Below are 13,953 nucleotides of genomic sequence, written 5' to 3' on the forward strand. Positions count from 1 at the left end.
TAAGCTAACTGGTTCAGTCTTCAGAGCACGGTTAAACCACAGCACTGTTAAACCACGGGTTGTTCTAACAGGGATACCCAGCACTGTTAAACTACGGGTTGTTCTAACAGGGATACCCAGCACTGTTAAACCACGGGTTGTTCTAACAGGGATACCCAGCACTGTTAAACCACGGGTTGTTCTAACAGGGATACCCAGCACTGTTAAACCACGGGTTGTTCTAACAGGGATACCCAGCACTGTTAAACCACGGGTTGTTCTAACAGGGATACCCAGCACTGTTAAACCACGGGTTGTTCTAACAGGGATACCCAGCACTGTTAAACCACGGGTTGTTCTAACAGGGATACCCAGCACTGTTAAACCACGGGTTGTTCTAACAGGGATACCCAGCACTGTTAAACCACGGGTTGTTCTAACAGGGATACCCAGCACTGTTAAACCACGGGTTGTTCTAACAGGGATACCCAGCACTGTTAAACCACGGGTTGTTCTAACAGGGATACCCAGCACTGTTAAACCTCGGGTTGTTCTAACAGGGATACCCAGCACTGTTAAACCACGGGTTGTTCTAACAGGGATACCCAGCACTGTTAAACCACGGGTTGTTCTAACAGGGATACCCAGCACTGTTAAACCACGGGTTGTTCTAACAGGGATACCCAGCACTGTTAAACCACGGGTTGTTCTAACAGGGATACCCAGCACTGTTAAACCACGGGTTGTTCTAACAGGGATACCCAGCACTGTTAAACCACGGGTTGTTCTAACAGGGATACCCAGCACTGTTAAACCACGGGTTGTTCTAACAGGGATACCCAGCACTGTTAAACCACGGGTTGTTCTAACAGGGATACCCAGCACTGTTAAACCACGGGTTGTTCTAACGGGGATACCCAGCACTGTTAAACTACGGGCTGTTCTAACAGGGATACCCAGCACTGTTAAACTACGGGTTGTTCTAACAGGGATACTCAGCACTGTTAAACCACGGGTTGTTCTAACAGGGATACCCAGCACTGTTAAACTACGGGTTGTTCTAACAGGGATACCCAGCACTGTTAAACTACGGGTTGTTCTAACAGGGATACCCAGCACTGTTAAACTACGGATTGTTCTAACAGGGATACCCAGCACTGTTAAACCACGGGTTGTTCTAACAGGGATACCTAGCACTGTTAAACTACGGGTTGTTCTAACAGGGATACCCAGCACTGTTAAACCACGTGTTGTTCTAACAGGGATACCCAGCACTGTTAAACCACGGGTTGTTCTAACAGGGATACCCAGCACTGTTAAACCACGGGTTGTTCTAACAGGGATACCCAGCACTGTTAAACCACGGGTTGTTCTAACAGGGATACACAGCACTGTTAAACTACGGGTTGTTCTAACAGGGATACCCAGCACTGTTAAACCACGGGTTGTTCTAACAGGGATACCCAGCACTGTTAAACCACGGGTTGTTCTAACAGGGATACACAGCACTGTTAAACCACGATTTGTTCTAACAAGGATACCCAGCAGTGTTAAACCATAAGTTGTTCTAGCCGGGATACCCAGCACTGTTTTAACGGTAACTTCATCAGTAACAGTATGTCTGGTCTGAGTGTGCGGCGGGGGCCGTGACCCCCTTAATGCTGTTACAAGTGACTTTCAAGTAGATATGAGAAACAAGTGTCCGGCGGCACTTGTGTTTCCCAACAAACCACAACCGGGCGTTTCTTTGATACAACTTTCAGAAGAAGACATGAGAAAGTGACGACTTTCTTCCAATCATTTCATATTCTCTTCGACTCACTTCAAATTCTCTTCTAATCACTTCATATTCTCTTCTAATCACTTCATATTCTCTTTTAATCACTTCATATTCTCTTCGAATCACATCAGATTCTCTTCGAATCATATCAGATTCTCTTCGAATCACTTCCAGTTCTCTTCGAATCGCTTCAAATTCTCTTCGAATCACGTCAAAATCTCTTCGAATCTTCGAATCCTCGCCTCGCCAGCTCAACTAAAGAGTCTCCTCTCCTGCCTCTATAAGAAGGCTCCTTCATGCTGTTGACTGGCTCTTGAGCCCGGGAACCAGAGCTCACCTACCCTAGATCAAGCCTTCACTGGGTTGAACACTTCCCTCTCAATATTTTAATAATGTAAAGTGACATGACTTTCCCCGGCAGTACCTGGGAACTTTCTCGTCTCCCACATGTGATGCTAAAGTGTCATAACTTTCCCCGGCAGTACCTGGGAACTTTCTCGTCTCCCACATGTGATGCTAAAGTGTCATAACTTTCCTCGGCAGTACCTGGGAACTTTCTCGTCTCCCACATGTGATGCTAAAGTGTCATAACTTTCCCCGGCAGTACCTGGGAACTTTCTCGTCTCCCACATGTGATGCTAAAGTGTCATAACTTTCCCCGGCAGTACCTGGGAACTTTCTCGTCTCCCACATGTGATGCTAAAGTGTCATAACTTTCCTCGGCAGTACCTGGGAACTTTCTCGTCTCCCACATGTGATGCTAAAGTGTCATAACTTTCCCCGGCAGTACCTGGGAACTTTCTCGTCTCCCACATGTGATGCTAAAGTGTCATAACTTTCCCCGGCAGTACCTGGGAACTTTCTCGTCTCCCACATGTGATGCTAAATTGTCATAACTTTCCCCGGCAGTACCTGGGAACTTTCTCGTCTCCCACATGTGATGCTAAAGTGTCATAACTTTCCCCGGCAGTACCTGGGAACTTTCTCGTCTCCCACATGTGATGCTAAATTGTCATAACTTTCCCCGGCAGTACCTGGGAACTTTCTCGTCTCCCACATGTGATGCTAAAGTGTCATAACTTTCCCCGGCAGTACCTGGGAACTTTCTCGTCTCCCACATGTGATGCTAAATTGTCATAACTTTCCCCGGCAGTACCTGGGAACTTTCTCGTCTCCCACATGTGATGCTAAAGTGTCATAACTTTCCCCGGCAGTACCTGGGAACTTTCTCGTCTCCCACATGTGATGCTAAATTGTCATAACTTTCCCCGGCAGTACCTGGGAACTTTCTCGTCTCCCACATGTGATGCTAAAGTGTCATAACTTTCCCCGGCAGTACCTGGGAACTTTCTCGTCTCCCACATGTGATGCTAAATTGTCATAACTTTCCCCGGCAGTACCTGGGAACTTTCTCGTCTCCCACATGTGATGCTAAAGTGTCATAACTTTCCCCGGCAGTACCTGGGAACTTTCTCGTCTCCCACATGTGATGCTAAATTGTCATAACTTTCCCCGGCAGTACCTGGGAACTTTCTCGTCTCCCACATGTGATGCTAAAGTGTCATAACTTTCCCCGGCAGTACCTGGGAACTTTCTCGTCTCCCACATGTGATGCTAAATTGTCATAACTTTCCCCGGCAGTACCTGGGAACTTTCTCGTCTCCCACATGTGATGCTAAAGTGTCATAACTTTCCCCGGCAGTACCTGGGAACTTTCTCGTCTCCCACATGTGATGCTAAATTGTCATAACTTTCCCCGGCAGTACCTGGGAACTTTCTCGTCTCCCACATGTGATGCTAAAGTGTCATAACTTTCCCCGGCAGTACCTGGGAACTTTCTCGTCTCCCACATGTGATGCTAAATTGTCATAACTTTCCCCGGCAGTACCTGGGAACTTTCTCGTCTCCCACATGTGATGCTAAAGTGTCATAACTTTCCCCGGCAGTACCTGGGAACTTTCTCGTCTCCCACATGTGATGCTAAATTGTCATAACTTTCCCCGGCAGTACCTGGGAACTTTCTCGTCTCCCACATGTGATGCTAAAGTGTCATAACTTTCCCCGGCAGTACCTGGGAACTTTCTCGTCTCCCACATGTGATATTCAAGATTATTAACTTTCACATTAAATTTATCATCGTTGATAAAATGCAAATTAGATTCACTATTATATATTGATTAAATGTATACAGAAATGACGGGATGTGAAATATTAGGGCATGATGCAGTGTGGGGAGGTGTGGGGAGGTGGGGTAGTGTGGGGAGGTGGGAGTGTGGGGAGTGTGAAAAGTGGGGTAGTGTGGGGAGGTGTGAGAAGGTGGGGAGGGTAGTGTGAGGAAGGTAGGGTAGTGGGGTAGTGTGGGGAGGTGGGGAAGTGTGGGGAGGTGGGGTAGTGAGGGGAGTGTGGGGTAGTGTGGGGAGGTGGGGTAGTGTGGGGAGGTGGGGTAGTGTGGGCAGGTGGGGTAGTGTGGGGAGGTGGGGTAGTGTGGGGAGGTGGGGTAGTGTTGGGAGGTGAGGTAGTGTTGGGAGGTGAGGTAGTGTTGGGAAGTGGGGTAGTGTGGGGAGGTGAGGTAGTGTTGGGAGCTGGGGTAGTGTTGGGAGGTGGGGTAGTGTGGGGAGGTGAGGTAGTGTTGGGAGGTGAGGTAGTGTGGGGAGGTGGGGTAGTGTTGTGAGGTGAGGTAGTGTTGTGAGGTGAGTGAAGGTAGTGTTGTGAGGTGAGTGTGTTGTGAGGTGGGGTAGTGTTGTGAGGTGGGGTAGTGTTGGGAGGTGGAGTGTTGTGATGTGTAGTGGTGAGGTGGGGTAGTGTAAGGAGGTGGGGGTGTGGGGAAGTGGGGTAGTGTGGGTGAGTGTGAAAAGGTGGGGTAGTGTGGGGGAGTGCGAGAAGGTGGGGAAGTGTGAGCTGGGGTAGTGTGGGGAAGTGTGGGAAGGTGGGGTAGTGTGGGAAGGTGGGTAGTGTTGGAAGGTGGGGTAGTGTGGGGAGGTGGGGAAATGTGGAGAGGTGGAGAAGTGTGGGAAAGTGTGGGGAGGTGGGGTAGTGTGGGGAAGTGTGGGGAGGTGGGGTAGTGTTGGGAGGTGGGGAAGTATGGGGAGGTGGGGAAGTGTGGGGAGGTGAAGTGTGGGGAGGTGGGGAAGTGTGGGGAGGTGGGGTAGTGTTGGGAGGTGGGGAAGTATTGGGAGGTGGGAAAGTGTGGGGAGGTGGAGAGGTTGGGAAGTGTGGGGAGGTAGGGAAGTGTGGGGAGGTGATGAAGTGTGTGGAGGTGGGGAAGTGTGGGGAGGTGAAGTAGTGTGGGGAGGTGGGGAACTGTGAGGAGGTGGAGAAGTGTGGGGAGGTGGAGTAGTGTGGGGAGGAGGGGTAGTGTTTGGAGGTGGGGTAGTGTGGGGAGGTGGAGTAGTGTGGGGAAGTGGGGTAGTGTGGGGAAGTGGGGAAGTGTGGGGAAGTGGCGAAGTGTGGGAAGGTGGGGAAGTGTGGGGAGGTGGGGAAGTGTGGGGAGGTGGGGTAGTGTTGGGAGGTGGGGAAGTGTGGGGAGGTGGGGAAGTGTGGGGAGGTGGGGAACTGTGAGGAGGTGGAGAAGTGTGGGGAGGTGGTTTAGTGTGGGGGAGTGTGAGAAGGTGGGGTAGTGTGGGGGAGTGTGGGTGGGGTAGTGTGAGGTGGGGTAGTGTGGGGAGGTGGGGTAGTGTGGGGAGGTGGGGTAGTGTGCGGAGGTGAGGTAGTGTTGGGAGGTGAGGTAGTGTTGGGAGGTGGGGTAGTGTGGGGAGGTGAGGTAGTGTTGGGAGGTGGGGTAGTGTTGGGAGGTGAGGTAGTGTGGGGAGGTGAGGTAGTGTGGGGAGGTGAGGTAGTGTGGGGAGGTGAGGTAGTGTGGGGAGGTGGGGTAGTGTGGTGAGGTGGGGTAGTGTGGGGAGGTGGGGTAGTGTGGGGAGGTAGTGTGGGGGAGGTGAGGTAGTGTGGGGAGGTGTAGTGTGGGGAGGTGAGGTAGTGTGGGGAGGTGGGGTAGTGTGGGGGTGTGGGGAGGTGAGGTAGTGTGGGGAGGTGGGGTAGTGTGGGGAGGTGGGGTAGTGTGGGGAGGTGGGGTAGTGTGGGGAGGTGGGGTAGTGTGGGGAGGTGAGGTAGTGTGGGGAGGTGAGGTAGTGTGGGGAGGTGGGGTAGTGTTGTGAGGTGGGGTAGTGTTGGGAGGTGGGGTAGTGTGGGGAGGTGGGGTAGTGTGGGGAGGTGGGGTAGTGTGGGGAGGTGAGGTAGTGTGGGGAGGTGGGGTAGTGTGGGGAGGTGGGGTAGTGTGGGGAGGTGAGGTAGTGTGGGGAGGTGGGGTAGTGTGGGGAGGTGGGGTAGTGTTGGGAGGTAGTGTGGGGAGGTGGGGTAGGGTGAGGTGTGTGGGGAGGTGAGGTAGTGTGGGGAGGTGGGGTTGTGTGGGGTGGTGGGGTAGTGTGGGGAGGTGGGGTAGTGTTGGGAGGTGGGGTAGTGTTGGGAGGTGGAGTAGTGTGGGGAGGTGAGGTAGTGTGGGGAGGTGAGGTAGTGTTGGGAGGTGGGGTAGTGTGGGGGTGAGGTGAGGTAGTGTTGGGAGGTGTGGGTAGTGTTGGGAGGTGGGGTAGTGTGGGGAGGTGAGGTAGTAGTGTAGTGTGAGGTGAAGGCAGTGTTGTGAGGTGAGTGAAGGCAGTGTTGTGAGGTAAGGCAGTGTTGTGAGGTGGGTGTTGTAGTGTAGTGTTGGAGGTGGGGTAGTGTGGGGAGGTGGAGTAGTGTAGGGAAGTGGCGAAGTGTGGGGAAGTGGGGTATTGTGGGGAGGTGGGGTGGGGAGTGTGGGGGGGTAGTGTGGGGTAGTGTGGGGGTAGGGTAGTGGGGAGGTGTGGGGGAGGTGGGGAAGTGTGGGGAGGTGGGGGTGTGGGGAGGTGTGGTAGTGTGGGGGTGTGGGGAGGTGGGGTAGTGTGGGGAGGTGGGGGTGTGGGGAGGTGGGGTAGTGTGGGGTAGTGTTGGGGTGTGGGGAGGTGGGGTAGTGTGGGGAGGTGGGGTAGTGTGGGGAGGTGGGGTAGTGTGGGGAGGTGGGGTAGTGTGGGGGTGTGGGGAGGTGAGGTAGTGTGGGGAGGTGGAGGTCTGGTGAGTTGAGTTTTAGCTCTTTACTATTATTATTATTATTATTATTATTATTATTATTATTATTATTATATACATACATGCATTATTGGATTTATATAAATACTTTAGTATTATTGTCCCGGGAAGTGCAGTACGACTGAGAGAAATTACACAATTTGCAGAGAGGAATTTTTAAACTATATTCAGAGTAGCCTGTGAAGCAAGATTCTCCAACCTGTTGCAGAGGGCGAAACGTCTGGATAAAGTTCCCCGCTGCAGATTATGTTGGTTCCTCTTGGTTGTGTTGTGGTGCTCGTCTCCAGTGTGACTAACAGTTGTGTGTGTTGACAGAATGGTTCCCTGGCTGGAGTGATCAAGGTGGATACAACTCTCAGCCCTCTGATGATGGTCTTAGCAACGAGGACTGTGTGGAGCTTCGTCGCAGCTTCAGGTAGGCTTCCCTTGTTTTAAAAGTACTGGGTGTGAAGCTTCAGGTAGGCTTCCCTTGTTTTAAAAGTACTGGGTGTGAAGCTTCAGGTAGGCTTCCCTTGTTTTAAAAGTACTGGGTGTGAAGCTTCAGGTAGGCTTCCCTTGTTTTAAAAGTACTGGGTGTGAAGCTTCAGGTAGGCTTCCCTTGTTTTAAAAGTACTGGGTGTGAAGCTTCAGGTAGGCTTCCCTTGTTTTAAAAGTACTGGGTGTGAAGCTTTAGGTAGGCTTCCCTTGTTTTAAAAGTACTGGGTGTGAAGCTTCAGGTAGGCTTCCCTTGTTTTAAAAGTACTGGGCGTGAAGCTTCAGGTAGGCTTCCCTTGTTTTAAAAGTACTGGGTGTGAAGCTTCAGGTAGGCTTCCCTTGTTTTAAAAGTACTGGGTGTGAAGCTTCAGGTAGGCTTCCCTTGTTTTAAAAGAACTGGGTGTGAAGCTTCAGGTAGGCTTCCCTTGTTTTAAAAGTACTGGGCGTGAAGCTTCAGGTAGGCTTCCCTTGTTTTAAAAGAACTGGGTGTGAAGCTTCAGGTAACATAAGAACATAAGAACGAAGGAACACTGCAGAAGGCCTACTGGCCCATGCGAGGCAGGTCCAAGTCCCTACCGGCTTAAGCCAATGCACCCAACCTAGTCAGGTCAGGTCACATCACATTGACTTAAGGGAGGAACACGGCAACCGACCTGTTAGCACAAGCTGTCAGGTCCAACTCACACCCACCCACATCTACTCATGTATTTATCCAACCTATTTTTAAAGCTACACAACGTTCTGGCCTCTATAACGGTACTTGGGAGTTTGTTCCACTCATCCACAACTCTATTACCAAACCAGTACTTTCCTATATCCCTCCTGAATCTGAATTTTTCCAACTTAAAACCATTGCTGCGAGTCCTGTCTAGGCTAGATATTTTCAGCACACTATTTACATCCCCTTTATTTATTCCTGTCTTCCACTTATAAACCTCAATCATATCCCCCCTAATTCTACGTCTTTCTAGAGAGTGCAGTTTCAGGGCCCTTAGTCTATCCTCATAGGGAAGGTTTCTGATACATGGGATCATCTTTGTCATCCTCCTTTGTACATTTTCCAGAGAATTTATATCCATTCTGTAATACGGTGACCAAAACTGTGCAGCATAATCTAAATGAGGCCTAACCAAGGATGTATAGAGTTGAAGAACAACCTGAGGACTCCTATTATTTATGCTTCTTGATATGAAGCCAAGGATTCTATTAGCTTTATTGCGAACACTTATGCACTGTTGTCTTGGTTTCAGATTACTGCTAACCAGAACTCCTAAATCTTTTTCGCAATCCGTAATATTAAGATCTACATTATTTAGTTTATATGTGGCATGGTTATTGTCCTGTCCAACATTTAGAACTTTGCATTTGTCTATATTAAACTGCATCTGCCACTTCTCCGACCACTGCATCAGTCTATTCAAATCCTCCTGGAGTGCTCGAATGTCCTCGTCAGAATGAATTCGACGGCCTATTTTGGTGTCATCGGCAAACTTGCCGATGTCGCTCTTTATGCCCTCATCTATGTCGTTTATGTAGATTGTGAACAGCAGGGGGCCCAACACTGACCCCTGTGGAACACCGCTCGTGACGCCTCCCCACTCTGACTTCTCCCCATTTATGCAAACTCTCTGCTGCCTATTTGTCAACCATGCCTCTATCCAGGAAAAAATTTCTCCTCCTATTCCATGTGCTTTAATTTTCCTCAATAGTCTCTGATGTGGGACCCTGTCAAAAGCCTTACTGAAGTCCATATACACAATATCATATTCATTACCATGATCTACCTCCTCAAATACCTTAGTGAAAAAAGTTAATAAATTCGTAAGGCAGGAACGCCCCTTTGTAAAACCATGCTGAGATTCGTTGATTAATTTATGCTTTTCAAGGTGGCTACGAACTGCCTCGGCAATTATTGATTCCATAAATTTTCCCACTATGGAGGTTAGGCTTATTGGTCTATAGTTCGAAGCTAAGGACCTGTCACCTGTTTTGAAAATAGGTATCACATTTGCCATTTTCCACTTATCTGGCACCATGCCAGTTTGTAGTGATATGTTGAAAAGATTTGCCAAAGGTGTGCTAAGCTCCTCTTTACATTCCTTTAGAACCCTTGCATACAGTTCATCAGGGCCTGGCTGGTAGGCTTCCCTTGTTTTAAAAGTACTGGGTGTGAAGCTTCAGGTAGGCTTCCCTTGTTTTAAAAGTACTGGGTGTGAAGCTTCAGGTAGGTTTCCCTTGTTTTAAAAGTACTGGGTGTGAAGCTTCAGGTAGGTTTCCCTTGTTTTAAAAGTACTGGGTGTGAAGCTTCAGGTAGGTTTCCCCTTGTTTTAAAAGTACTGGGTGTGAGGCTTCAGGTAGGCTTCCCTTGTTTTAAAAGTACTGGGTGTGAGGCTTCAGGTAGGCTTCTCCTGATCTACATTAATATAATACCTAATACATAACACTTCAAAATCAGATATTCAAAACTTAAGACAGTTTAATTTTGGAATTTTTTTTTGGGCCTAATCACTGAATCCATTAAAAGTTCCTGGTGGGTCAGAAACATTTCGTAAATGAAAGGTCCGAAATTGTCTTTACTCTTGTTATGTTGACTGTTAATGTTGTACAGCCAATAATTATGTCCTAGTGAATGTTAGTTCAGTATGGTGTGTACTGCGGCAGTAAGTTGCGGCTGCTGCGGCAGCAAGTTGCGGCTGCTGCGGCAGCAAGTTGCGGCTGCTGCGGCAGCAAGTTGCGGCTGCTGCGGCAGCAAGTTGGGGCTGCTGCGGCAGCAAGTTGCGGCTGCTGCGGCAGCAAGTTGCGGCTGCTGCGGCAGTAAGTTGCGGCTGCTGCGGCAGGAAGAAGTTGCGGCTGCTGCGGCAGCAAGTTGCGGCTGCTGCGGCAGCAAGTTGCGGCTGCTGCGGCAGCAAGTTGCGGCAACTGCGGCAGGTTATACACACTAATGTCTTTGTCTTTAGTTTTAATTTGTACATTTTACGGTGATAGATTTTCTTGCAAATGTATTTCAGTTTACATTGTATATTGAGAAGGTTGTTACTGGGCGTGCTTGTTACTGGGTGTGCTTGTTACTGGGCGTGCTTGTTACTGGGCGTGCTTGTTACTGGGCGTGCTTGTTACTGGGTGTGCTTGTTACTGGGTGTGCTTGTTACTGGGTGTGCTTGTTACTGGGCGTGCTTGTTACTGGGCGTGCTTGTTACTGGGCGTGCTTGTTACTGGGTGTGCTTGTTACTGGGTGTGCTTGTTACTGGGTGTGCTTGTTACTGGGCGTGCTTGTTACTGGGCGTGCTTGTTACTGGGCGTGCTTGTTACTGGGTGTGCTTGTTACTGGGTGTGCTTGTTACTGGGCGTGCTTGTTACTGGGCGTGCTTGTTACTGGGCGTGCTTGTTACTGGGCGTGCTTGTTACTGGGTGTGCTTGTTACTGGGTGTGCTTGTTACTGGGCGTGCTTGTTACTGGGTGTGCTTGTTACTGGGCGTGCTTGTTACTGGGCGTGCTTGTTACTGGGCGTGCTTGTTACTGGGTGTGCTTGTTACTGGGTGTGCTTGTTACTGGGTGTGCTTGTTACTGGGCGTGCTTGTTACTGGGCGTGCTTGTTACTGGGTGTGCTTGTTACTGGGTGTGCTTATTACTGGGCGTGCTTGTTACTGGGCGTGCTTGTTACTGGGCGTGCTTGTTACTGGGTGTGCTTGTTACTGGGTGTGCTTGTTACTGGGTGTGCTTATTACTGGGCGTGCTTGTTACTGGGCGTGCTTGTTACTGGGCGTGCTTGTTACTGGGTGTGCTTGTTACTGGGTGTGCTTGTTACTGGGTGTGCTTGTTACTGGGTGTGCTTGTTACTGGGCGTGCTTGTTACTGGGCGTGCTTGTTACTGGGCGTGCTTGTTACTGGGTGTGCTTATTACTGGGCGTGCTTGTTACTGGGCGTGCTTGTTACTGGGCGTGCTTGTTACTGGGCGTGCTTGTTACTGGGTGTGCTTTTTACTGGGCGTGCTTGTTACTGGGTGTGCTTGTTACTGGGCGTGCTTGTTACTGGGCGTGCTTATTACTGGGCGTGCTTGTTACTGGGTGTGCTTGTTACTGGGCGTGCTTGTTACTGGGCGTGCTTGTTATTGGGCGTGCTTGTTACTGGGCGTGCTTGTTACTGGGCGTGCTTGTTACTGGGTGTGCTTGTTACTGGGTGTGCTTGTTACTGGGCGTGCTTGTTACTGGGCGTGCTTGTTACTGGGTGTGCTTGTTACTGGGTGTGCTTGTTACTGGGTGTGCTTGTTACTGGGTGTGCTTGTTACTGGGCGTGCTTGTTACTGGGTGTGCTTGTTACTGGGTGTGCTTGTTACTGGGCGTGCTTGTTACTGGGCGTGCTTGTTACTGGGTGTGCTTGTTACTGGGCGTGCTTGTTACTGGGTGTGCTTGTTACTGGGTGTGCTTGTTACTGGGTGTGCTTGTTACTGGGCGTGCTTGTTACTGGGTGTGCTTGTTACTGGGTATGCTTGTGCTTGTTACTGGGTGTGCTTGTTACTGGGCGTGCTTGTTACTGGGTGTGCTTGTTACTGGGCGTGCTTGTTACTGGGAGTGCTTGTTACTGGGTGTGCTTGTTACTGGGCGTGCTTGTTACTGGGCGTGCTTGTTACTGGGCGTGCTTGTTACTGGGCGTGCTTGTTACTGGGTGTGCTTGTTACTGGGCGTGCTTGTTACTGGGTGTGCTTGTTACTGGGTGTGCTTGTTACTGGGCGTGCTTGTTACTGGGCGTGCTTGTTACTGGGTGTGCTTGTTACTGGGTGTGCTTGTTACTGGGTGTGCTTGTTACTGGGTGTGCTTGTTACTGGGCGTGCTTGTTACTGGGCGTGCTTGTTACTGGGTGTGCTTGTTACTGGGTGTGCTTGTTACTGGGCGTGCTTGTTACTGGGTGTGCTTGTTACTGGGTGTGCTTGTTACTGGGCGTGCTTGTTACTGGGCGTGCTTGTTACTGGGTGTGCTTGTTACTGCATGTGCTTGTTACTGGGCGTGCTTGTTACTGGGCGTGCTTGTTACTGGGTGTGCTTGTTACTGGGTATGCTTGTTACTGGGTGTGCTTGTTACTGGGCGTGCTTGTTACTGGGCGTGCTTGTTACTGCATGTGCTTGTTACTGGGCGTGCTTGTTACTGGGCGTGCTTGTTACTGGGCGTGCTTGTTACTGGGTGTGCTTGTTACTGGGTGTGCTTGTTACTGGGCGTGCTTGTTACTGGGCGTGCTTGTTACTGGGCGTGCTTGTTACTGGGCGTGCTTGTTACTGCATGTGCTTGTTACTGGGCGTGCTTGTTACTGGGCGTGCTTGTTACTGGGTGTGCTTGTTACTGGGTATGCTTGTTACTGGGTGTGCTTGTTACTGGGCGTGCTTGTTACTGGGCGTGCTTGTTACTGGGCGTGCTTGTTACTGAGCGTGCTTGTTACTGGGTGTGCTTGTTTCTGGGCGTGCTTGTTACTGGGCGTGCTTGTTACTGGGCGTGCTTGTTACTGGGCGTGCTTGTTACTGGGCGTGCTTGTTACTGGGCTTGTTACTGGGCGTGCTTGTTATGGGTGTGCTTGTTACTGGGCGTGCTTGTTACTGGGCTTGTGGGTGTGCTTGTTACTGGGTGTGCTTGTTACTGGGTACTGGGTGTGCTTGTTACTGGGCGTGCTTGTTACTGGGTGTGCTTGTTACTGGGCGTGCTTGTTACTGGGTGTGCTTGTTACTGGGTGTGCTTGTTACTGGGAGTGCTTGTTACTGGGAGTGCTTGTTACTGGGCGTGCTTGTTACTGGCGTGCTTGTTACTGGGCGTGCTTGTTACTGGGCGTGATTGTTACTGGGCGTGCTTGTTACTGGGCGTGCTTGTTACTGGGTGTGCTTGTTACTGGGCGTGCTTGTTACTGGGAGTGATTGTTTCTGGGCGGCTTGTTACTGGGCGTTGTTGTTACTGGGCGTGCTTGTTACTGGGCGTGCTTGTTACTGGGCGTGCTTGTTTCTGGGCGTGCTTGTTACTGGGCGTGCTTGTTACTGGGTGTGCTTGTTTCTGGGCGTGCTTGTTACTGGGCGTGCTTGTTACTGGGCGGGCGTGCTTGTTACTGGGCGTGCTTGTTACTGGGCGTGCTTGTTACTGGGTGTGCTTGTTACTGGGTGTGCTTGTTACTGGGTGTGCTTGTTACTGGGTGTGCCTGTTACTGGGTTACTGGGTGTGCTTGTTACTGGGCGTGCTTGTTACTGGGCGTGCTTGTTACTGGGCGTGCTTGTTACTGGGTGTGCTTGTTACTGGGTGTGCTTGTTACTGGGTGTGCTTGTTACTGGGCGTGCTTGTTACTGGGCGTGCTTGTTACTGGGTGTGCTTGTTACTGGGCGTGCTTGTTACTGGGCGTGCTTGTTACCTGGCGTGCTTGTTACTGGGTGTGCTTGTTACTGGGTGTGCTTGTTACTGGGCGTGCTTGTTACTGGGCGTGCTTGTTACTGGGCGTGCTTGTTACTGGGTGTGCTTGTTACTGGGTGTGCTTGTTACTGGGTGTGCTTGTTACTGGGTGTGCTTGTTACTGGGTGTGCTTGTTACTGGGTGTGCTTGTTACTGGGTGTGCTTGTTACTGGGCGTGCTTGTTACTGGGCGTGCTTGTTACTGGGCGTG

General features: G+C 50.4%; 1 protein-coding gene across 15 annotated transcripts in view; it reads left to right on the forward strand.

The window, feature by feature from the left end:
• LOC128699018 (uncharacterized) overlaps window positions 1–13,953 on the forward strand; it is a 657,033-nt gene that overhangs the window by 424,102 nt on the left and 218,978 nt on the right. For all 15 annotated transcript variants that reach the window (XM_070096843.1, XM_070096846.1, XM_070096852.1 and 12 more), the window contains one exon: window positions 7,172–7,271. In XM_070096843.1, coding sequence (XP_069952944.1) covers window positions 7,172–7,271 — 100 coding nt within the window. The remainder of the gene's footprint in view (window positions 1–7,171; window positions 7,272–13,953) is intronic.

Source organism: Cherax quadricarinatus, chromosome 55 (assembly GCF_038502225.1).
Source record: "Cherax quadricarinatus isolate ZL_2023a chromosome 55, ASM3850222v1, whole genome shotgun sequence".
NCBI classification, from domain to species: Eukaryota; Metazoa; Arthropoda; class Malacostraca; order Decapoda; family Parastacidae; genus Cherax; species Cherax quadricarinatus.